This window comes from Drosophila innubila (genome assembly GCF_004354385.1).
Source record: "Drosophila innubila isolate TH190305 chromosome 3L unlocalized genomic scaffold, UK_Dinn_1.0 0_D_3L, whole genome shotgun sequence".
NCBI classification, from domain to species: domain Eukaryota; kingdom Metazoa; phylum Arthropoda; class Insecta; order Diptera; family Drosophilidae; genus Drosophila; species Drosophila innubila.
In genome coordinates, this window is record NW_022995376.1 from 26,719,063 (window position 1) to 26,742,433 (window position 23,371).

The 23,371-nt window shown below is 39.9% G+C and overlaps 4 protein-coding genes across 7 annotated transcripts; 1 reads left to right on the forward strand and 3 right to left on the reverse strand.

Moving 5' to 3' along the window:
• The first annotated feature begins 1 nt into the window (after window position 1).
• On the forward strand, window positions 2-13,541 carry LOC117789103 (probable helicase with zinc finger domain). 4 transcript variants are annotated; one of them, XM_034628145.1, is made up of 7 exons: window positions 301-820; window positions 1,320-1,836; window positions 1,900-2,509; window positions 2,567-6,111; window positions 10,326-11,283; window positions 11,323-11,571; window positions 11,636-13,541. In XM_034628145.1, the coding sequence occupies exons 2-7, from the start codon at window positions 1,492-1,494 to the stop codon at window positions 12,223-12,225; spliced, it is 6,297 nt and encodes a 2,098-aa protein (XP_034484036.1). In that variant the 5' UTR covers window positions 301-820; window positions 1,320-1,491; the 3' UTR covers window positions 12,226-13,541. The 4 variants fall into 4 exon arrangements, with proteins under 4 accessions (XP_034484035.1, XP_034484036.1, XP_034484033.1 ...); XM_034628144.1 differs by lacking the exon at window positions 301-820 and adding an exon at window positions 2-148 and having other exon boundaries at window positions 10,326-11,571; XM_034628142.1 differs by having other exon boundaries at window positions 10,326-11,571.
• Window positions 13,542-13,835: 294 nt separating this feature from the next.
• Window positions 13,836-14,524, reverse strand: LOC117789113 (H/ACA ribonucleoprotein complex subunit 2-like protein). The gene is made up of 2 exons (XM_034628159.1): window positions 14,274-14,524; window positions 13,836-14,206 (listed from the first exon to the last, which is right to left on the reverse strand). The coding sequence occupies exons 1-2, from the start codon at window positions 14,522-14,524 to the stop codon at window positions 13,975-13,977; spliced, it is 483 nt and encodes a 160-aa protein (XP_034484050.1). The 3' UTR covers window positions 13,836-13,974.
• Window positions 14,525-18,255: 3,731 nt separating this feature from the next.
• LOC117789105 (tudor domain-containing protein 3) lies at window positions 18,256-21,012 on the reverse strand. The gene is made up of 4 exons (XM_034628148.1): window positions 20,866-21,012; window positions 20,722-20,809; window positions 18,580-20,655; window positions 18,256-18,514 (listed from the first exon to the last, which is right to left on the reverse strand). The coding sequence occupies exons 1-4, from the start codon at window positions 20,898-20,900 to the stop codon at window positions 18,284-18,286; spliced, it is 2,430 nt and encodes an 809-aa protein (XP_034484039.1). The 5' UTR covers window positions 20,901-21,012; the 3' UTR covers window positions 18,256-18,283.
• A 1,271-nt stretch (window positions 21,013-22,283) lies between these two features.
• LOC117789114 lies at window positions 22,284-22,732 on the reverse strand. The gene is made up of 2 exons (XM_034628160.1): window positions 22,521-22,732; window positions 22,284-22,460 (listed from the first exon to the last, which is right to left on the reverse strand). Exons 1-2 carry the CDS (start codon window positions 22,704-22,706, stop codon window positions 22,284-22,286), a joined length of 363 nt encoding a protein of 120 aa, XP_034484051.1. The 5' UTR covers window positions 22,707-22,732.
• Window positions 22,733-23,371: the final 639 nt, after the last annotated feature.

A 23,371-nucleotide genomic window follows, 5' to 3' on the forward strand; every position in this document is an offset into this window, starting at 1 on the left:
CTCAGTGATGAACAAACCAACACTAGTACATACATAGCTTATTTTTAACATTTTTCGACGTGAGATGTGCATTTTCTATCATATCTGTGCTTAACCATGTAAAATTAAATTAGCCATTAGTGTAGCATCATTAACAGTTAGTGCAAAGGTAACTGAAATGTGTTTTTCCATTAATCTATGTACGGCGAATAGGTACACATCTCCACCTCTTTGGTTGGCAAATGACAGCTGCTGCGCCTTTGAGTTTTTCGGCTATAAGAGATATTCATTTTGTTAGATGCAAAAAAAAATATTTAAAGTGCATTCTCAAAAATAACAAGTCGTATGTATGTATGTGCAATTGCACAAATTTATATGGAAAGCGGAGTTGATTTACATATTTACATATGTTTCTTCGAGTATGTATGCACATGTACATTTGTATAAGTCCATGTAAATTTATATGGCAACATCATTGCGTATGGCCGTATCAAAAAGCACTGGCTGCTAATTTGACATTCCGTTTTGTGTTGAGCACCGTCTGCTGTTGCAGAACTTGAAAGCGAAAATTTTGAAGAAAACTCGATGTATTGTGCAAAAAAAAAAGAAGAATAGACACAAAATTGTAAATTAAATAACGAATTAAGTTAACAATACACGAATACAGCAAAAAAGAAAAGTAAACGCATTCGGTGCAAACTGTGAAAGTAGCTCAAACAGAGCCTTAAAAAAAATATTAAAACAGTCAATAATAAAAATAAAAATAATTCAGCAACAACGAACTCAAGAGAGACACATGTGTGTACTTAAATTAATAGAAAGTTGTCTGTGCGAATTTAGTGTATATAATAAGCTAGAACACAAAGCCACCTCTTATAAATAAAACACCGTGAAAAATCAAACAAAAACAAACACAATAGAAAATGCGAACATTTTTAATATCTGCTTTTTCATGCATAGATATTGATTCAAGTAATTTATATGTACATATCGCAATCTACCTATAAATGCACTAAAAATATTTCTTTATCGAATGTGCAACTCGTCATAAAATGAGAAATATCTTTGCGTCTTTTCATGCAACATTCTTACGTGTAAACACTGAATACACACATAACTATATACGGAGATAAGGATTTAGTATAGTTAGTTGATTACCTGAACTATACAAATGTTTCCATCAACAAAGTCAATTTACACCCATTGTTATATGTACAACAATAAGATCTACTGAAATAGTATCTTTATGTTGTTCCAATTGCATTATTTTAATACAATATAAACAATTCGACATGTATTTGCATTTTTTCACTTAAATTCAATTTTTTTTATCTTTGCAGAAAGAGTAACCCTTCTGTATCTGTATCTGTAAATTGTTAACTTAAGGAAGTAACGAACTAAATATTCATACACTGAGAATTCTTTTAACATAGACGAGCACTTAAGACACAGAGAACGGCCCAATCATAACCAGCCCATAAAGATTAACGACATCAGGCTGCCGTCTCGACGATGGCTGCCGAAAAGGAGATGCAGGCACACGACATGGTGCGACGACGGAGCTGGGCACGAGCTGTGGCGCTCTACGATCAGATACTCGCCCCAGGTGCGAGTTTGACTCCCACCCAGCTGCAGACGCCGCAACCGAATGGAACAACGCGGGCACAGAAGGATCAGCAGATTGCTTGCTTGCTGGGACGCTGCGAGTGTCTGCTAGAACTTGGCAGATACGAGAGCTGTCTGGCAGATGCGTACAAAGTACTCACACTGCTGGCCGAGCAGACTGAATGCTTGGCCAGCGTATCTCGGGCGCGTCGTTGGCTGGTGCATGCGCTCTTTAAGCTCCACAAATACTCGGTGAGTAATTAGCATTAATAACTTTAAACTATCTACATAACAACTATAAATGTACATGTGTAGGACGCGGAGCACTTTTTGAGCAAGTGGATTAACGAGCTCAGTGGCCAGCAGATCTTTTCGGACATTTCGAAAACGCTGGAGCGGTACAAGTCCATAATACAGATGATTATGAATGGAAACAACAAGGCACAGTCGCAGACTCAGAAAATTCCTCACGCCCGTCTCGAGGATGAGATGGCCATTCTGGACACGAAGCTTGATCACTGGGCAACAAATAATCTGCCCCTGGACAAGTATAGTAAGCTGCTCAGCAATAAAGGGTTGAAGAAACGGGAGCAACAACACCAACAACAGCAGCACCAACAACAACAACAGCAACAACAACAGAATGGTAGTGGTAGCTTTAGTAGCAGTAGCAGCAGCACTGGAAGCAGCAGCACCATGTCCACCTCCAGCATGTGCGCCAAGAACAATGAGCTATTGTCGGCCATTAAACTGACCGGCGTGAAGCATCCAGCAGTGGATCTTGGACAAGATCAAGCGGATCAAGCCTCGCACTCGACAACAACAACAACATGCAGTTACTGTGCCATCAATTTTCAAACACGCAATGAGTTGAGGCAACACTGCCAGACTGAAAGCCACCAGAAAGTGATAATGAGTGATGAGGGTACTAATTATGGATAATGATATTGTTTTTCTTATTAATCAACTTCCCATTATCTAGGTCGCGACTGGAAGTGGCGTCCTCCACCTCGCGGCTATACACTGGACACGTACAGCGTCTGCGAAACATTTGTGGAAGCACACACCTGTCACTATGGGGCCCAATGTGTGGAGGCGCACGGCATTGACGAGCTGAACGAGTGGAAGGAGCGCTTTGAGTATAGGCGAATGCGCGTACAGAAGGCTTGCGAAAAGGAATTATATGGCAAGTCGTACACGGAACAGGTGTTGGAGCGATGGATCCAGGCAACTGCTCCGGAGCGTGTTATGTGTGAGAGAGTGGCTGATGTTGAGGCTAACTGTGAGCAGCAATTGGTTACCAGCATTAGTTCAAAGACTTCGAAACGCGAGTGGCTCTTTCAGCTGGAAACATTGCGACCTCTTAAAGCCGTTGCACTCCTACAGGACGCGCATCGCAATCATTTCGCGATAAAGTCTATCAAGCTGGGGAATGCTGAGGCAGAGGCCAATGTAGAGCTAAAGTCTGATCAGGAATGGGTCGCCGGCAGCGTGGTTACATTGTCCGAAGCATCCAATGATGAGGAGCAAGACACGGCAGCGGTGGAATCAGTAAAGAACGTTCTCTCACACGTGATTACTGTTGAATTTCATACAGAGATTTACGGTACGTTCCGGCAATCCATATGCTTTGACGTTGGTCAAGAGCCCCTGCTGGTGCGTCATCTGTGCGTTGATGTGCTGCCCGTCAGCGACGCTGAGAAGATTGAGGAAATCAAACGTGACATTATCAACAGCTCGGCCACACGATGGGATGTCTCCAATACCCAACTGACACGTTTTGAGACCACAATCGGTACACACTTAAAGACGGAAGCCTATCTCAGTGATTTGCAGCACGAGCGAGAGCTCTTGGAGCGATATCCGTGTCCTCGGGCGGCCACATTCACGCTTACACAGTCAACCATTGTGGAAAAGCGACTGACACAAAACAACTATCGTTCGCGCATCCACGAGCTGCTTTACGTGGAAGAGATTGCTCGATACGAGCAAATCGCACGCTACAACGTGCGCACCCGTCTGACTGTGGCTTCTAACTATATATTAACACCGGCCGGAATGGCCACGAGTACAGCCAAGTACTCCTTGGCTGGTGAGCTGTTTGCACTGATGCGCTTGGGAAAGGACATTTCAGAGGATACGTCGCCGGGTCGGCTTATTCTTTCCAACTGCAGCAGCGTGTACATCTCAGCACCGGAGGAGACTTCGACTAAAGCAGACAAGTCGGAAAAATCTGATAAATCTGAGCAACGTGCTGTGTATGAGGCCCTCATTGAGGATAAGGGAAAAAATGTTATATATCTTAAGCTGTCGTCCAAATGCGTGGAAGCCATGGGCCTGCAGGCGGACACCGACCTGGACGTTGATATACAGTTTCAACTCAATCGCATGCCCTACTGCGAGTGGCACAATGCCGTGGACAAGATAACCGATTTCCGTTTGATATTTCCGGCCACCGAGCTGGAGCCATCCATACCGTGGACACCGAAGAAGCAATGGGCTGATGCCTGCGAGCCCAAGTTGAATGCAAAGCAGCGGGAAGCTGTTAACGCCATCACGACAGCTCTGAATATTAAGTTGCCACCGATCTTATTAATCGGACCGTTTGGCACTGGAAAAACATATACGCTAGCGCAGGCAATTAAACAGCTTCTGGCACAACCAGAAGCCAAGATACTCATCTGCACGCATTCCAATTCGGCGGCAGATCTCTACATTAAGGAGTACCTGCATCCGTGGATCGAAGAGGGACTCGAGGAAGCAACTCCGCTGCGTGTCTACTACCACAAGCGTTGGTCCGCCACCGTCAATAGTGTGGTGCAAAAATATTGCATTACAGATGGCGTGGGCAACTTTCGTCGTCCCAGCATTGAGGATATTATGCGCCATCGCATCATAGTGGTTACACTGAGCATAAGCATGGAGTTGGCCACTCTTGGTCTGCCCAAAGGTCTATTCACACACATTTTCTTGGACGAGGCGGCGCAGGCGATGGAATGCGAGGCGATTATGCCTCTTGCTCTGGCCAACGATTCCACACGCATTGTGCTGGCTGGCGACCATATGCAGATGAGTCCCGAACTGTTCTCCGCCTTTGCCAAGGAGCGTAAGTTGCATATATCGCTTTTGGAGCGGTTATACGACCACTATCCATCAAACTTTCCATGCAAGATTCTGTTGTGCGAGAACTATCGTGCTCACGAAGCCATCATACGGTTCACCTCGGAACTCTTCTACGAGCAGAAGCTTGTGGCATCCGGCAAACAGCCGCGCCACGAACGCTTCTATCCGCTTACGTTTTTCACGACGCGCGGCGAGGATGTTCAGGACAAGAACTCGACGGCATTTTACAACAACGCTGAGGTCTACGAGGTGGTGGAGCGCGTCTCGGAGCTGCGTAAACGGTGGCCCAGTGCCTGGGGCAAGTTAAACGACACGAGCATTGGAATTATGACGCCCTATGCGGATCAGGTGTTTCGCATTCGCTCCGAGCTTCGTAAACGCCGCATGGGAGGCATCTCAGTTGAGCGTGTGCTAAATGTGCAGGGCAAGCAGTTCCGCGCTGTATTCCTGTCTACAGTGCGCACCAGACGTACGTGCTTGCCCCAAAGTGGCGGACAGGGATCTGGAAGTGGAACCGTTGCAACGGCCAGCATTGGTGACGCAGATACCGACTATGGTTTCTTGAGCAATTCCAAGCTACTTAATACTGCGATAACACGTGCACAATCTCTGGTGGCTGTCGTTGGTGATCCGGTTGCCCTCTGTTCCATAGGACGCTGTCGTAAGGTCTGGGAGCGTTTCATTGAAATATGTGATGAGCACAAGTCACTCTTTGGGTTAACATGGTCAAACCTGCGATCCCAACTGGATGGCGTCGAGATGAAGCGTGGCTATGTGCTCAATCCCCTTGCCCCAGAGTTTGTTCCACGCGCCCTGCAACCAGAGGCGTACTTGCGTGAACAGGCTGCCCTGTACCTAAACGCACCACCACATGCGCCGCCTGGAAGCCAGCCAAATCCCTATGCGACTTCGACAACAATTGGTACTGGTCCGGCTGCAGCTCATCAGATGAATCAGATGGCCGCTGCAATGGCTGCCAATCAACAACTCTCACATATGTACTCCACCCACATGGCGGCAATGATGGCAGCTGTTGCGGCCGGCGGTAAAGCTCCCAACGGACCCTCCCCTGGTCCAGGGCCGGGACCTGGTCCTCATCTGCGTGGTCATATGGGAATGCGCGGCCCCCCGCCGAATGGACCACCGCCAGGACCACCCCATCTGCGCCAGTCTCAACCGGGTGGAGGTCCACCACCGCCGCCTTACGGTCAGTATGCAGCAATGCAACATTGGCGTCCTCCCGTTGCCCCACAACAGGCTCAGCAACAGCAACAAAATCCTAATGCCAGTCTCTGGGGTCCACCGCCACAGACAAATCCTTGGAGCGTCTTACCGCCAAACAAGCAACCGCCACCACAACAGTCAGGTGCTCCAGGCCGTGGGCCAGGACCACTACCACCACCAGTAAGTATAACTAGCTGGAAAGGCTACAGTAAAAAGAAAATGCACTTTATTAGTTTACGTTGTAGACATTCGAGTTTATTATCCGATCGGTATTAGCTTTATAGGGTATATCGGGGCAGTGATACTTATTATGTTCAGCAAAAACTAGATCCAGTAACTAAATAAACTGTGTGTCTATTAAAAATGATCAATAAAGGATAAAATGTGTTTGGCAGAATGTATATAGGAGGCAGAATGAGGCGTGCAGACTCCATTAAGTATATATATTCTTGAAAATTATCAACAGCCGAGTCGATATAGCCATGTCCGTCTGTTTGAGCACAAGAATCTTTCCTAGATACCGCAGATCAATAATATTTTTATTTTCTACTTATATTTATTTTGAGACATTCCAAATAATCTGACAGAATATGCACCTGGGCTAGTCTTTTATATCTTGACCAAATTTGGTTCGAATTGGTCCACTATATCATATAGCTACAAAATTAAGTTGATCGCCGAACTTTACCATGAGGAGAGGTGCCCCTTTGTTGTTTATTTTCGCCTGCAAAATACTAAAACAAACTTGATCAGCTTTTATTTTCGTGCGAAAAAATGTCAATTTAGCCTCTGAACGAATTAAAGTTTTTAAAGGGCGGAGCCCCCTTGTTTTTATTAAATTTCACGGGCTAGGGTAAAGACATCGCTTTTCAATTTGAACTGTACATTAATGTTGCATTATGAAAGCCATGGTTGGCTACCCGAAGCTAGAAAGATGCTCATTCATCAGACGTGATCTCAAGATCCCTTCCTTGATCGAGGTGATTAACAAAGTCTCTGCAAGTCATGCGCTTAAGATGTCCTCTTATGGTAATCCAGTCGCTAAAGAACTGGCTGAACGTAACTTCAATTTTTTAAGTCCGCCACGGTCCGAAATTATTATATAATACAAACCAATTAAAAACTTTTTTCCAAACTCTCAATTTTTTTTTTCCAAAATCGAACAATATCAGAGGTGCCACAGAATACGAAACCAACTGAAAATCTCCCAAATCTCCATACATTTTTGGGAGATTTTCGGTTGGTTTCGGTTTCTGTGGCACCCCTGAATTCGAAATATACTTGTTGTTATGTAAAAACCTGATATTTTCTATGCTAATTTTAGCGATTCATATTTTTTTCCTCTTATTTACGCATTTGATAAAAAATTAAGCTTAATAACAATATCGATGCAAATCGACTAAGGAAATGCGGAAATGATATTAACAGCGAATTATTAAACAAAAAATTCTATTTTTATTTTTTTTTTATAAAAAATTTGTATATTTTATTTAAACTGGTTTTCTGCTACCATTAGTGGCAACTTAATCTAGTTTTACATTTAAGGGAAGGAACAATTGATCACAGGAGATACATATATAGAATTATATTATTTACAGTATATTATTTACAAAATTTACAAATTAATGAAGGAACCTAGTAGGGAGATCCAATGGATGGCACCTTTTGAGTCTTCTCTTTCTGGGTTTGGTAGTTAGTCGTCTGGCTAGCGCGTTAGGATGACCACCAAGGCGTTGAACGTAATTTGAGGCCTGTAGTTGCATAACATCGCCCACATTAGGAACCTTTAAGTCTCTTTCGATGTCCCTATTTCGCATGTACCATGGTGCGTTGCATATTCGCCTCAGGATTTTTGATTGGGCAACTCTGATTTTGTTTAAGTTTGTTTTTGCGGCAATGCCGTAAATTTGAAGTGCATATTTCCATATGGGGCTTAATATGGATTTATAAATAGTCACTTTGCTGTACAATGACAGCTTATTTCTGGGTGACAGCTTATTTCTGGGAAAAAAAAAAAATTCTATCAATCCATATGAAAAGAAACTGTGAAATCGTGACTTTTCGGGCCTACCGGGCTTCGGGCTTTTTGCTGCGGTGCGGCCCGTTTACGATTTTCAGGCCCGAAGCCCGTGAATTTTTTTAAGACGCCCCGGAGCCAGAAAAGGACCGTGCCTTCATTTAATAAACAAGTGGTAACCGCTATAGTCGAGATCCCGACCATAGGATACCCGTTACTTATTTCAATATATATAAAAATACTTTAAAGAAATTACTACCTCATTATTAAAACAACTGCATACTTTGAGGTGATTGTATTGAAATAATAACTTTATTATTAACTTTGGTAGGCTATTACTCCCGTTCTACTTGTCCGAACTTGCTGCGGTTAAGTGAGCTAATAGATTATATTAATAGATAACGTTATTAACGTTTAACATAAAAACTGTATTATCCTAAAAAAAAACTATAGGTGTTGTGCTCCAACGCATTTTGAGTCTGTGGGTGAAAGTTTGGTTTCTCTATCTCTTATAGTCTCTGAGATCTAGGCGCTCACACGGACGGACAGACGGACATGGCTATATACTTTATGGGGTCGGAGATGCCTCCTTCTCCCTGTTACATACATTTAAACGAACACAATATAGCCTTTTACTTATTTTTTTAGTAACGGGTATAAAAATTCAACAATTGGAGAAAATTTATTTAACGTTTAAACTATCTTTGACCGTTAGGCAAATTCATCTTTGATATTGCTTGAATGCTTAAGAATTAGGTATTTCACATGATATTTTGGGAGAGTTTTATTTAAAAAATTAAAAAAATGGTTTAATTCTTGTTAGTTTTTAGTGGAAATATTTAATTGACAAGGATATAGAGGCCTGTGCTTATGGCTAAAGTCAAAATTGCTGATAAATTGGTAACTAAATTTGAGTGTCAAAGGACTTTTTTTTCGAAAAGTTCGCAGAATGCTAAAAATTTGCTTCACCAACCAATCAGAGTTGGTCTTAATTGGAATATCATTTTAAAATTGTAATATCAGTATCCCACAAAAGAAACCTCTACACGAGGTAAAAGTCTAGTGACGAAAGCAATTTCTAGCCCCAAAATTTCTGATATCCATTTTTGTGAAGAACAAAATTCAGTTTAATCTAAAAATTTTAAATAAAAATGTAAATTAATAAAAAAAAAAAGCGAAAAAGCTCATACAAATTTTTCCCCTCCCACTTACACCCCCGTATCTCATGACCCAGGTAAATTAGAAAAAGTTTTAGTATGCCATTTTGTAAGTTAGGACTAAACCTTTCGATCAATATATAACTTAATCTGATCGGACAGTCGTAGCAAATTTTCCAACTTAGCTGTATATATTGTTAGTCGGCTTTCGCACCCTTCGTGATGCTTTCGTCACTAACGCGAACTTCCGTCCGCAGTGATAAATTAATTGAGTGTTGACAAAAAGAAAATGGAATGAAGATGTTAGAAAAAATGAGCCGATATAATTAAACTTTACCTTTTGTCTTCAAAATAAATTTTCCAGCGTAGTTATAGAAATCGTTCAAATAAATTCAAATTTGTTTGGAAAAGGCTAGATCTGGCAGAAACAACAAAATTTATTATACTTAATGTTAATTTGCATCCAATTGCTTCTATGGCAGCTATATAAAATTATAATCCGACTTAGTCCAAATTTGGCCAAGATGTAACAGCCAGTCCCAAATACACAATCTGTAAGTTTGGTTGTGATAGCTCAAAAATCAACAAAGTTTTTCATACTAAGCAATTTCTTCGCAGTGTTAACTTTAACCGCGAATTTGACGCCATTGCAGTTCGAATTCCGAAAAACACCTTTTTATTGCACACCTATGTGTGTAGGAAAATTTCAGCCTCCTAGGTCTTACCATTTGGGCTGCACAAAGATTAGTCAGTCAGGACAATCAGATTTATATATATAGATTTTATTTTTTTATGCACGACTAAAAGCAGTCGGCAAAGAAAAAATACTAAGAATAAAAATTATGTCAGGAATTAAAATTTAAAATATGTTAAGAATTAAAATTATAAATTAATATTGAATAAAATTATAAACTGAAAGGAAGAAGAAAGAAAATTAAAATTAGATCTGGGGTTTGCAAATATTATAAATGATCCAACATTTGTTGCAAGGATCGGGGAAAACCCAATCAGATCAATAAGTTTTTGTGTTGGTATTAGTAATAGTATTAATATTAATATTAGACTGGTACAAGGTAATATAAGTAGTAATTAGTATTGCTAAGGTCAGAGGCTTAACGAAAGGTATCGGAAAAGTGATGATTTCAGGGAAAGATGAAGATATAAAAAATTAGTTAATGCATCTATAGTACCACGCTTATTCACCTCAAATTGTTCAACAGTCTCTTCGAGGAGGCAGTGTGCCACCAGCTGCTGGGAATGCAACAACTGCCGCACAGCTGTTACGGAATCCCAGTGAATTGGGCTACCTTGCAAAGAAGACGCTCTACAACCACGGTCAGGTGCCACCTCCTCAACAGCCCCCGCCTCCGCAACATCATCTATATGGTCAGCCGCCCATACCGATTCAGCGTGGAAGTAGCGTGCCCAATGGTCCGATGAGCCCGATGGAGAATGGACCACCACCACCTTATCTACGGCACAATGGGGTTGGGGTTGGGGCTAGTTACAATAACTACGACAAGGCAACAGCACCGCCACAGCAGCCTCCACCCGCACCCTACATGTACACGGCCGGAAAGCAGCCGTCTCCTAGTGCACTGCGATTTCCAGCTGCACATGAACTGCTGCCCCCAAATGTGAGCATTTACGAGATGGCATTCAATTCGAAGGAGGAGCAGTATAAGTGGTATCTCAAATTGCTCGAGTCTGTTGGTCAAGAGGCAGCCAACAAGTTTGGTGATATGCTCCGCCAGGTGATGGCTACGTTGCAGCTACAGGGTCACCAACAGCAGCAGCAGCAGCAGCAGCACCCAGCACAGGGTCACAAGCAACAGCCACCATCGGCACCAGGGCCACAGATGTTGTCAAATCCACATGCTGTCATGGGGCCACAGCCTCAAAGGCCTCCACAATATCCGATGATGTACTCAACACCGGCCCAGACTCAGAATCAACAGCCAGTGGAATCGTCGCCTCCATTGGACAACTTTAATCAGCAAATTGATCTTGTTTTTAATTCGATTATGAATGGTGCCAATGACATTGCCCAGCCCATTCTACGTGACGTTCTTGGAATGGTTGGCGTAACGGCAGCGACACCACCCGGTTCTGGAGGTATACCGCTGTCCAATGGCATGATGAATGGCAGTGAGTTGCAACATCAGCAGCAGCAACAACATCAGCAGCAGCAACAACAACAACAACAACAACAACAACAACAGCAGCAGCAGCAGCAACAACACCAACAACAGCAGCAGCAACAACAACAACAAAGCCGTCTCTTTGCAATGATGCAAGGCCAACAGGCACAACAACCACCCTTACCATTGGCAAAACATGTTCCCAGTCAGGGCCCCCCGCAACCGCAAAATATGTATGCTAACCACATGACTGGACCGGCACCTGGAACAGTTGTCCATCCGACTTCCAATAGTAACAGCGCCGGCGTTCCATTTATGAGCAATGGTGAGTTTCTGAACGTGCACAAATAAATTACTGATATTAACATAACTAATCTTTTTTTTGCTAGTCGGCAACGCCTTGCTCAACGACAAGTACACCAACTTCAACAACCATAACAATGGTGGTGGCCACAACAGTAACGGGCTTCAGAATAATGGAAGTTCAGTGCCACTCTATCGTCGCCAGGCAATGACCGGCAATGGAAATAATACCTACAACAATATGCCTGGTTTATTTGCCGGATTGGACACGGGCACTAATCTTATTGAGGCTTTGTTTCAGGCGAACAATGTGGTTGGCGACCACCCAAACAAGTCCGACCACGGACATGGCCTACTCTATAACAACTACAACACGCTTAAGAGTGGGCATGAACTGGACTTGTTTGCGGTGCAGCCACAGACTGTACAGGCCGCATCTGACCCGGTCAATCATCAGCAGGCTTCAGCTACAACATATGCAGCCGTGCTCAGCCAGGGACCGCAAGCAGCCGCACCACATCAGCATCAGCAACAGCAACCCACAATGAATCCGACGCGGTCCATGCATGCATCGAAATCTTCTCAACCAACCAATGATATGTTAGAAAAGGATCCATTTGCAGCCATACGCGAATTGGGACAAGCAACTACAGGCTTCTACAACTACTTTCAGTGAGCACACGTGTATGGCCAGCGGCGTTGCATGCCTCGACGAAATCTCCTGCTTGCTGCATGTGGCATCTCGGTCTTAACATAAAGACTATAGGGTCTTAATAAAAACAAAAACAAAAAAACTTAAAAAACAAGAAGAAAAGAAACGAAAAACAAAAACAAAAAAATTGCAAAATTAGAAAACCCAAAAACAGAAAATGAATTGCTTGTTAACTTTAGCTCTCCCCCTTTGCTTTTTTTTAATTGCAATTAATTTAAATATGTAGTCTTAATTATTATATATGATATGCATACGTTTAGTAGTTACAAAAGCTGCAGCAGGTCGTTCCGCCCCTCGCACGCCCCAGGCGCTGTCATGCCGCAAGTAGCAGGGTCGCTCTGAGCATCCAGCCCTTATTAATTAGGCCCTTGAAACTAAAAACTAAATTAACTTATAAAAAAAAAAACACAAAAAACATACAAAAACGAAAAAAAAAAAATTCAATTAGCTAGTTTTAAGATAATTCAGCAAAGTTTGTATTTATTAATCATTCTATTGGTCGTAGATTATATGCTACGAAAAAGTTCAGTTTGGCCTAAGTGCGCTTGAGTTATAAATACATACATATAAATATTGTACCTTACCTTGAGTTTTGTACAGCAGTTGACCATTCGAAAAATTAGTAACTGAAATATTATCATGTACTCAAATACATTATTAATTGTCATAATTCAAATCTTTAATTTATTTACGTACTTATATCGTACAAATACAAATACTGCTTTTTAATTGTACTTTAAATATACATGTAATGGCTATATGGGATACTTTTATTGTATGCACATAAACATACATACACATGCATGAATCAAATCAACTTCAGGATAGAAATCTTCCGCATTGTACGTGATATATTCAGCATTTGGGAAATATGATAAGTATAATGGATAATGCTGCCTTCTGGAAGTCTCTATTGTAAACATGGACATGATGAGCTGAAGCATGTAGATTTATTTTAATATTTTCTCCAGTATTCTCCTCTGGTTCACTCATTCTTAATATTAATTTGGTTAGCTAATCGTATTTGAATGCATATAAATACATATACATATATGAATGTAATTAATCGTCTTTTACATAAAAATTACAACAAAAAACTTAGAAAATAAATATATACTTAATATTAAATACCAGTAACAAATATTAATTATAGTTATATGTCTGTTTATCTTAACAACACATTTAATTAAGCACAAATAACTTTGACTACTGATTTGAAACACGAAACGCATCCAAACTACACATAACAAAAACTGTGTAATCCACTATAAAAATCCGTATAAAAAATTAAAAAAAAGATCCCCAAGGGACAACAAAACCCATATTGTCTCTTTACTTTGATATTGCTTCGTAATCTACATTTTAAGCTGCCCAATCATAAACATTTAAAATCTGTATGTCCTATACATGAATAAATTAAGGAAATGTTTTTTTTTTTACAGCACTTTTAAAAAGTGAGAAAATCTTGTAGCAAAGTTTCTGCTTATACATACATATGAATATTAACAATTCCGTTACATCTCTCATTTATATTTCAAAATGTAAGAAATCCTTTAAATAATACGACGATACTCTCATATGATACAAATACAATGTTTATTCATGTGAACAGTAGCATTTACTATATGAACAATTGTTTATATAAATGTTATTTCAAAATCTGTAACTTAACTAACAAAGTTCTTAATTAGAAATCTAAACTATTTTAGAAGCTCAAACTGGAACATTGAGTTTTGCCAATTCGTCCCGGACCTCATCGTACAGATCTTTGTATTCCTCATTCTGGCGGACGAGTAGGGCAACTGTGCCCCGCTTGACGCCCATCGCTGCGCCGAGGTCAGCACGACTTGGAGTGTAGGTGTAGGGAATGCCCTTTTCCTCGCAAACAGCAGGCAAGTGACACATAATGTCCACGGGTGTCACATCTCCGGCAAAGATGCAAATGCTGCAGATGATATGATAAACATAAACTTGGAATGAAAGTCTCGATATAAATATTGAGTAAAGCTTACCCGGTTTCACCTTTGCGTAGACGCGTTTGAACATCCTTAAGTCCATTCCGCAAATAGGTTTTATGTTTCATGGCCTTCTTTACCAATTTATAGCATTTTTTGGCAAGTTTCTTACCTGCCATTGGTTTGGCTATAGCGTTAATAAATAACAACTTGTCGTCATAAGTCTCCTCGTCCTTAATAGTCACGTTTTCGACGACTTTAATGGAAGTGTCAGCCTCATCTGTCTGCTCCAGTTTTACTTTAACCATTTTATTAATTGGCAAAAAAATGTAGATTAATATTTTACAAAACTCCCACAAATTTATGTTCGCTCAACTTGGATCGTAAACACGTGTAGCTATTTGCAGAGCTGCCAACTTGTTTTAATGTCATGTCGCAACAAAAAAACGTGCTGGCAGCTTGGATCGCGAATTTAAGCTCATTTTGTGATCAATTTCAAATATATTAATTGCAAATTTCAAAATGCAATTATTTTGCAATTAATTAATAATTTTAAGAAAATTCAAAATTCTATAAACGATATACAATTTTTAATTTACCATTTTTGGCATTGTTCCCAACATAGTAATTGTTGTCCGATTGGAAAATTTTGAAGGGAAAATCTAACAGGGTGGCATCATTTGGGCCGATGGCAATGCTTGCGCATAAAAACAGTGTTGCCAATTTAGCTATTTCCCCGCTAGATCTAGCGGGTTGCAATTGGCTGATGCGGTTTATATTGAAAAATAGCGGCTAGCGGGAATTATAGCTACTTTCCAAGCAAGGTGGAATCAACCAATATTGAAGAGATTCTGCTCCAATTTAAAGAATACCACAAGAGTACCAACTACGTGGATGCAACAGGAAATAATAAATTTTCGGCACTGGCATCATTTGCGCTAAGCCTTTTATCGCTGCCATCGTCGAACGCAGAGGTGGAAAGAGTCTTTAGTCAAATGAACAATGTTTAAACTAAACTTCGAAATAAAATGGCAGTTCAAACATTAAACTCAATTTCACGCATAAGATACGGACTACGCAGGGAAGATGAATGCTGTCATAATTATGAGGTGCCAGCAGTATGCTAAAAAAAAAGATTGGGATCAATCAGATCTACATAAGTTCAGCTGCAGAAAACGATATGCTTAGCGAGCTTGAAAAGTTTTCAAAAATACTGGATTAAGTCAATTAAGAAAATATCGTTTCACTACTGTAGCGGTTTTTTTTTAGCTACCAACAAACTTTTCTGACTATTTCTAGCTATTTTCAAAGGCTAGTTTAGCTTTTTTAGGACCCGTAGAGTTGGCAACACTGCATAAAATAGCACAGTTGACCGCACTCGACAGTAGTATACCCTGTGCTCAGGCATTCAGATGGCGTTCGGCACGCCGAGAATTTTATGCCATAGCGGATCGCTGCTTTAAATTTTAGACTGATTGTTTCAATGACAGCTATGTATATGATATAGTGCACCGATTTAAATAAAATTCCGTCAGCATGTATAAAACCAGTTTAAATGCATTATCTGTCAGAGATAACAGTTGATTTTCCAATGATTGTTTCCATGATCTATATTCTGTATATATTGCTAGTCGCTTTTCCGTTATTATTATTATTATTATTATTTTTATTTTTTTATTATTATTATTATTTTTATTATTTTATTATTATTATTATTATTATTTTATTTTTTATTATTATTATTATTATTATTATTATTATTATTATTATTATTATTATTATTATTATTATTATTATTATTATTATTATTATTATATTGTTATTATTATTATTATTATTATTATTATTATTATTATTATTATTTTATTATTATTATTATTATTATTATTATTATTATTATTATTATTATTATTATTATTATTGTTATTATTATTATTATTATTATTATTATTATTATTATTATTATTATTATTATTATTATTATTATTATTATTATTATTATTATTATTATTATTATTATTATTATTATTATTATTATTATTATTATTATTATTATTATTATTTTTATTATTATTATTATTATTATTATTATTATTATTATTATTATTATTATTATTTTTATTATTAATATTACTATTTTATATAATGTTAACATAGTAATATAATTATTTTTTGTTGATTGATTATTTTTTAACTATATTAATCTCAAAATGATAAATTTGCATATGGGCAATTCCACAGAAATGTCAACCGCAGTCTAAAACTTAAAGTTGATAAAAAACTCTTGCGTTACTTTTTTTTTTAACATTTTACATATGAATTAACTTATTCAGACTCTGAACAAAATTAAGTTTTCATTTCATTTACTAAGTCAAACGGCTGTCAAAATGTGGGTAGCGAGCCCATAACTGTCGAGTGCGCTCGACTGTAGATTTCCACACCTTACGGCTTCGGCATTTTTGAGAAATTTTAAAAGATGCAAGCTCACTACTGGAAAAAGCTATAAAAAACAGTTTTAAAAAAAATTCAATGACAGCTATATTATATAGTAATCCGATTTTAACCAAGTTCGACCAGGATATATGGGACCAACCAGATGCATCTTTTGTTAAATAGTTTAACTTAAATTGGTTGAGCTATCTCAGAAAAACAAAAAAATTTCTTATACTAAAACTTGATTTTCGACTGATCGTTCTTATGGCTGCCTTACGGTAAAGTGGTCTGATCCAAAAATAAAATCAAATTTAATCTGCGAGCGGTATCTAGGAAACTACATACCAAGTTCGAAGTCTCAAACAGACTGATACTAGTCAGGAATATATACTTTAAGGGGTCTGCCACGCCTCCGTCTGCCTGTTTCATACATACTTCCAAACCCATTATTCTCTTTCTTGGTCATTTTTAATGGGTATAAGCACTACACGATAGAAAAAAATTGTTTTTTGCCATATGGGTACCCATATGTATAAAAAATCGGGTTTTGAACACGATATTTTTTGGCTGTTGTTCCTAAACAAAAGTATGCTACTAGACTTCATTAAATGTAATTTTATCAAAATCCTCATGCTTCTTTTTTTATACTAGTGCCTAGTGAGACTATTTCCAAAGCCATCTGCCGTCTCAATGAGCTTAGCAATGAAGGCGATCGTCCGGAAACAGAAAAAAACAGGAAACGCAGGAAACCAGAACCAACAAAACTACAGGACCTGTCTGATCTGATCCGCAGAGGCTCCTGGCACGTCGGCCATTGTCGAACATTGCCGAAATTTGAAGTCCATGATGGTCTGTGGCGAAACTTGAGCCGGTGGCAAGACACCACTGGTTTTCGTGAGTCAAGGAGTTGAGATATACCAAGAAGCATTCCACCGCGACATTCTCAGCGCCGTGGTACTTCCATGGGCCCAATTTTACTTTAGCGATGCGGACTGGACTTTTCAACAGGACTCCGGGCCAGCCCACATAGCGAAAATGACGCAAATCTGGTGCAAAGACCCAATTTCCAGACATTATACCGACTGCTGAATGGTCGCCCTACTCGACGGATCTCAACCCGATGCATTAAAGCGTGTGCTCTATTTTGGAGGTCGCCCAAAGACCTGCGGCCCATCGCCGATAATTTTGTATTACGTTTGGACCTTTCGAAACCGACTCAGAATGTTATTACCAGTGCTCCATGTTACCGTTACTAATTGTTGTTTTGCCTAGTTTCTTTCGTTTAGTAAAATTTTGATTAAAAATGTTTGTCTACCTTTATATTAATTTGAAATGAATTTTGTCTTTTTATTCTATTTAAAAAAGTAATCAATTTATAGCAACTATCATTTGAGAGCAGCAAAAGTTGGATTAGGATTAAAAAGCGTTTTTCAGATTTATTTTGCTTTAAAAATTTAGTATTTTTTACCGTCTTCCCATCAAAAGTTAGCAACACTGACGCTGATGCAAAGTTACAATGGTTCATAAGTAAAAATAAAAAATCAATTTGAAATTATTTATTAGATACATTTAATTTAATTCCAATGGGCATACATGTATGTGTGGGTGTGTGTGTGTGTGTATGTTCAAGATATTTAATATTCCCGTTTGTGTGGTGGTACATACACCTGTTGTTGCTGACCCGGACGATCACCGCGGAAGCGTGTCTTCTGATGCTGTGGCTGGGGATTGTTGGTCAATGGTCTATTTTGGGAGTCGGTGATGGGCAAAATGTCCGATTTGAGTACTTCTTCATGATTTCCGTAGCCCAGGAAGAACACGACACACGTGTTATCAGACACAGCTGTTATTTCGGCTTCGTAGTACTATGAACATAAGAGAAGTAATATTAATAGTATATCTTTCTATCTATTGAAAATTGAATACCTACCCTTCCATCATCCCAATACTTTGCCATACACAGATCACCGGACTTCCACATCCAAGCATCGTGACCAAAATTCTGGGGAGGCGATGGTATTAGAGTTGGCTGCGGATTCGGCAGCACAAAGTTAGCAGATCCCGGTTGAGACGGAACTGAATTGATTCTTTGCTTAGTAGCCGGTGGGGATTGGGCGAGCGTTTGATTGGACGGTGCAATTGTCAAGCCCTGACTCTTTAGTAAACTCATGGCAAATTCATTAGTTTCCTTACTTTGGAAACCCATAATTTTACTGGGATCATAAGTATATCCGTTTGGCAATTGACTGTAGCTGGCATTCGACTGTTGTCTCCCACTGTCTGTCGTCGGCTGTCGCTGTGGTGGTAGAGGCTTCTCTGTTGATTTCTTCTCGGATTGCAAAGAAACCCCTTGGGTTTCAAATGGAGGACGACTGGAGGGCCCACCACCTTGCTTTCCACCGCGTCTTGGCTCACGTTTAGATGAGCTCAGCTTCAAGTTTGCAGTTTCTTCGACAACTTTGCTTAAGCGAGTATTGACTTCATCATTATTCGTATTGTTACTAAAAGCGTTTGTGGGTTTGGAAGCGGGGATAATCGCAGAAGCACCAGCACTGCCTGATCCACTTCCTTGTTGGCGACGTCTGTTATTGGAATTTCCATTTTCGGCTCGGGAATTGCCATTACGATTATTCGGACGCTCGTTGCTGCGTCGGTTAATGCCTTGGTCTTTGGTAACTGAACTCTCCTGTTCATATTTCCCCTCAGCGACACTTTTACTGGCCACATGACTGTGGTTATGATTTTCCTGGCCATTGCGGCCAGCGCTTTTGCCATGTGTTTGTTCTGATCCCCGAGAGAAGTTGTCGTGCTTGCTGCGCATGTTTCCGCCACCTCGCTCGCTGTTGATACTTCCGCCTCCACGGGGTGGGCGATTGCGTCCTCCGCCACGTGACATGCGACCGGGAGGCCCTCCACGATGAGCAGCAAAACTGCTAGATACATTGTTCTCAAATCGCGTGCGTTCCCCTACAGCCTGAGGTTTGCTCTCCGGTACGTTTACAGTTGACAGCTTAGAATCATTTTCATACTGTTTGAAGATTGCTTTCTCGGCACTTGATATGGATGCTTTTAATGAATCTGCGGCAACGTCGGCAGCTGTTGTCTTCGTTGGGGGCAATTTAGTAGTAAGGAAATCAAAAAGTGTGGCATTCGCAGCAGGTTTTGCCGCTTCGGCTTCATCTTTTAGACTGGCGCCACGTTTCCCTTCTCTACTTGGTCGCTCACCTCGTCCGGCACGCACCTGGGGCTCGCTACTGCCTCCGGCGGCATCTCTGCGCCTCTTGAGATTGAAGAGAGCGCGCTCCAAATTATTTCGAGTTAACTGCAGTGCAACCATCGCTTCATCTTTGCTATAGCCCTTGTCCAGTATCTTTTTAATATTATGGTCTACAAGATTCTGGCCTCCACCGCCAAAGACTTTCTTAACAGCTGCTTTGCTGGCAACGGCAATTGCTTCGTTTCGCATCACGTTAAACTCATCGTTCTCCTTTGTGGGCTTGTCCTTATCAGATGCCGCAGCAAGACTCTTAAAGTTCCGCTCAGCGGTGGCATCAATACTCTTGCCGAAAGCAACCCACGGCGGCGGTGCAGTCGATCCAGCGGGCGGTCTTCCACTGCGGGCATACTTCAGCATTGTTCGGGCAAAGTCCCACTTCTCATAGAGTGCTTCAACGCGACCGCCGAGTATCTGCAGATCACTTGGACGCAGGAGCAAAAATCCATGCATCAGTTGAAGTTTTTCAGCTTTAAAGTAGATTTTCGTGCCAGGCGCGACATTCAGATTCAGGGCTGGCACCGGCTCCAGTTCCAGGGCCTGCAGCGATGCCTGCCCATCAGTTAAATCCAACTGCAGGAGGCGTGGCGCCGCCTTCGACTCCTCGTTGCTCTTGGGTGCAGCGATATTCCGCACTCTTTGCACCTGGAGCACAATGCGGCCAACAAGCATTCCAGTGGCATCGTCTCGCTTAGTCGCCAGTGCACCGCCTCCAATTTCGCGCAAGTCTCGCTGTAATTTCGCGAATTAGCAATTATCTATAAATCTTCGTTATTTTAACTACTGTTTGATACTCACGTTTAAAGCCTCATCGATAATTTTGCGTGGGTCGAGATTGCCTTCGATGCTGCTGCTCAATGACTTTATTCCCTCCTCCGTTAGATGCCTAAGCATATATTTTTTAGTATATCATTTACTTACGAACCCAATTGATTCACTTACCATCCGCTCGCTTTTAATTGTGTTGTCAATTCCATTTTTTCGTGAAAATATATATGTTGTTATACATATACTTTTTTGCAAGCGCAGCACAAACTGCTCAGCTTCGCCGCACCGCTACCTATTTTCGCCGCTGCTTATTTTGCCGCGAATATCGATAGGTCGATAATAATGCACTGAATTGGGGATGATACTTTAATATTTCGTCGCCATTGGTAGGAGAATTATTCATATTAAGGGCATTCCTGAATTATTTTAGGATTTGATTTCGGTTCAGCAAATCATAATCAGTTGACGGATCGATTCTTTTTACACATGGCAATACAATCAAGTTAAACAATTTAAACTAAATTTGGTCAGGATGTATAAAACAACAGTTGTCCATGTTCTACAAGTTTATTTTTGTACGGACTTCTTTCCAACCACCAGGCAAACAGGCGACTTTGAGCATGAGGGTTTTGCGCGTTTCCCTTATTAATCAGCAGATTCTCCAACTCTGCTGACCATGTGACCCTGCAAGCAGTTCTTTTCTTGGTCGCTTTTGACTAAAATACATTTAATATTAGCTATACAATTTAAAAACGGTTTTAACTTACCTTATTCGATTATTTCTCATTGTTTTTAATCTTGTTCTTTTGGTATTTGCCATTCATTTTAGTTGACACTGTTTACATTTTTGTAGCGACTGACAAATTTCTAGTGTTGCATTTTGAAAAATATCATAAAACTGGTTGGGAACTTTTGGGATAGGAGCATCAATAATAGATGTTAAAACGAATGGCAAAATTTCGGCACGGGAAAATTTTGATTTTAATGTTTTTCTATACTTAAAAAATCTTTTAAAACCCTAAAAAGGGGATGAAATGGCAGCGCTGGTTGATTGATTACATCTTGCTTGGAAAATATCTATAATTCCCGCTAGAAGCTATGTTTCAATTTATTTGCCATTTGCAACCCGCTAGATCCAGCGGGGAAATAGCTAAATTGGCAATACTAGTCCCTTTTAAAAATTTTGACCATCGCTGATATAGAACATACTAGAGGTGGTAAACTATCGATAGTGGGCACCATCGATGGCCGCCGATAGTTTTTCCAAAACCATCGATAGTGGACGATAGTGACCTCGATAGTGCGTCGATAGTACCCAATATAAAAACTGTAGCTAAGTATTTAAAAACTTGGCCTACTCGATGTTTTAAACAATTAAAACTCTTCAAAATCGGTTATTATAAAATGACTTTAAAGCATAGCTTTTGGGTAGTAGTTATTTATTTTGTAAATATTTTTATTCTTCAGGATAAGCAAATTGAATATAAACTTAAACAAATCATTTATCAAGATAAATTCAAGGTAAAATAAAAATTAAAAAATAGAAAATAATAAAAGTATTCATACTTCAATTGATAACTTGCTTGTGCTTTTTAGGTTATTGTTTGTTGTTGTAAGTTGTTCTCTTTCTCCTCTTTCAAACGTGCTCTGCGGTCCGAGACTATTTGTCCTGCCTTGCTAAAGACTCGCTCTGACTCCACAGATATTGCCGGAATGAACAAATATTTGAGCATTAGTGTTTTAATTGAAGGAAAATCCATCTGGTTAACCTGAAATAGAGATTAATGTAAGAAGAATTAATTATCGAAAGTTATTTTTTTTAATTTCACCCTTATCCATAATAAGGGATCCATTTCCTGCGGCACAATGGCCCTTTCCAAAAACGGTCTCTTAATAATGATAGCATTAGATCGCGCGTTTCCACGTGTACTAGATTCTTGATCCAGAAAATCAAAAAACGAGTCCCCATTAGTTGTTGGGTTGACTTCCAAATTCAAACTAACTGCATTTTCCATGTTGCTTAAGGTTAATAGCTCGTTTTCCAAGCAAATTGCGGCTTGCTCAGCATTTTTATTTAGTTGGAGTCCAACCTTTTTAAATCTTGGGTCTAAAATTGTAGCCAACCTCGTTACACTCCTTTTTTCATATGGGGACAAAAGCTTTTCAATGAAATTTAACAAAACAGTTACCATATTTTCCCAACATCAGTTCGCAAGTGCGAAGAAATATGTTTGATTTTTTGAGTAAGTCTATATGTTAGTGGAATTATAAGCGATATGGTAACATATTGTCCTCCTGATATTTTTTCGCTGACTTGTTGGAAAAGCGATAGAATTTCTTCCATATCCTTCAATACATTAATCTCTTCTGCATGAAACGGTAGCGGTGCATTTGTTGTCGATAATAATACGGCAGCAATTTCTTCGTGGGTTGCTAATATTCTCTCGATCATGAAATAGAAGCTATTCCATTAAGTTGGAGTTTCTTGTAGCAACGTGTACTGAAAGCCTTCTTACGCAATCTTAAATTTTTCGTTTGAGATAGAGCTTTTCTTGAAAAACTTGACGATTGTTTTACATTTTAGAATTAGCCCGTTAGTTGCATCATCCTTAAATTTTAGTCCATCTTGGACAACTAAATTTAGCGTGTGAGCAAAGCAGGGAATATTTATAATCTTTAG

Bases quoted from the DNA above. Each gene is read 5' to 3' on its own strand.
- LOC117789103 (XM_034628144.1), top strand. From the start codon at position 1,492: ATGGCTGCCGAAAAGGAGATGCAGGCACACGACATGGTGCGACGACGG. The intron at 1,837-1,899 runs GTGAGTAATTAG...GTACATGTGTAG, and splicing joins TTAAGCTCCACAAATACTCG to GACGCGGAGCACTTTTTGAG. The intron at 6,112-10,325 runs GTAAGTATAACT...ATTGTTCAACAG, and splicing joins CAGGACCACTACCACCACCA to TCTCTTCGAGGAGGCAGTGT.
- LOC117789113 (XM_034628159.1), bottom strand. From the start codon at position 14,524: ATGGTTAAAGTAAAACTGGAGCAGACAGATGAGGCTGACACTTCCATT. The intron at 14,207-14,273 runs GTAAGCTTTACT...TATCATCTGCAG, and splicing joins CTACGCAAAGGTGAAACCGG to CATTTGCATCTTTGCCGGAG.
- LOC117789105 (XM_034628148.1), bottom strand. From the start codon at position 20,900: ATGGAATTGACAACACAATTAAAAGCGAGCGGATG. The intron at 20,656-20,721 runs GTGAGTATCAAA...GCGAAATTACAG, and splicing joins TTATCGATGAGGCTTTAAAC to CGAGACTTGCGCGAAATTGG. The intron at 18,515-18,579 runs GTAGGTATTCAA...TTATGTTCATAG, and splicing joins AGTATTGGGATGATGGAAGG to TACTACGAAGCCGAAATAAC.
- LOC117789114 (XM_034628160.1), bottom strand. From the start codon at position 22,706: ATGGAAAATGCAGTTAGTTTGAATTTGGAAGTCAACCCAACAACTAAT. The intron at 22,461-22,520 runs GTGAAATTAAAA...TCTCTATTTCAG, and splicing joins ATCCCTTATTATGGATAAGG to GTTAACCAGATGGATTTTCC.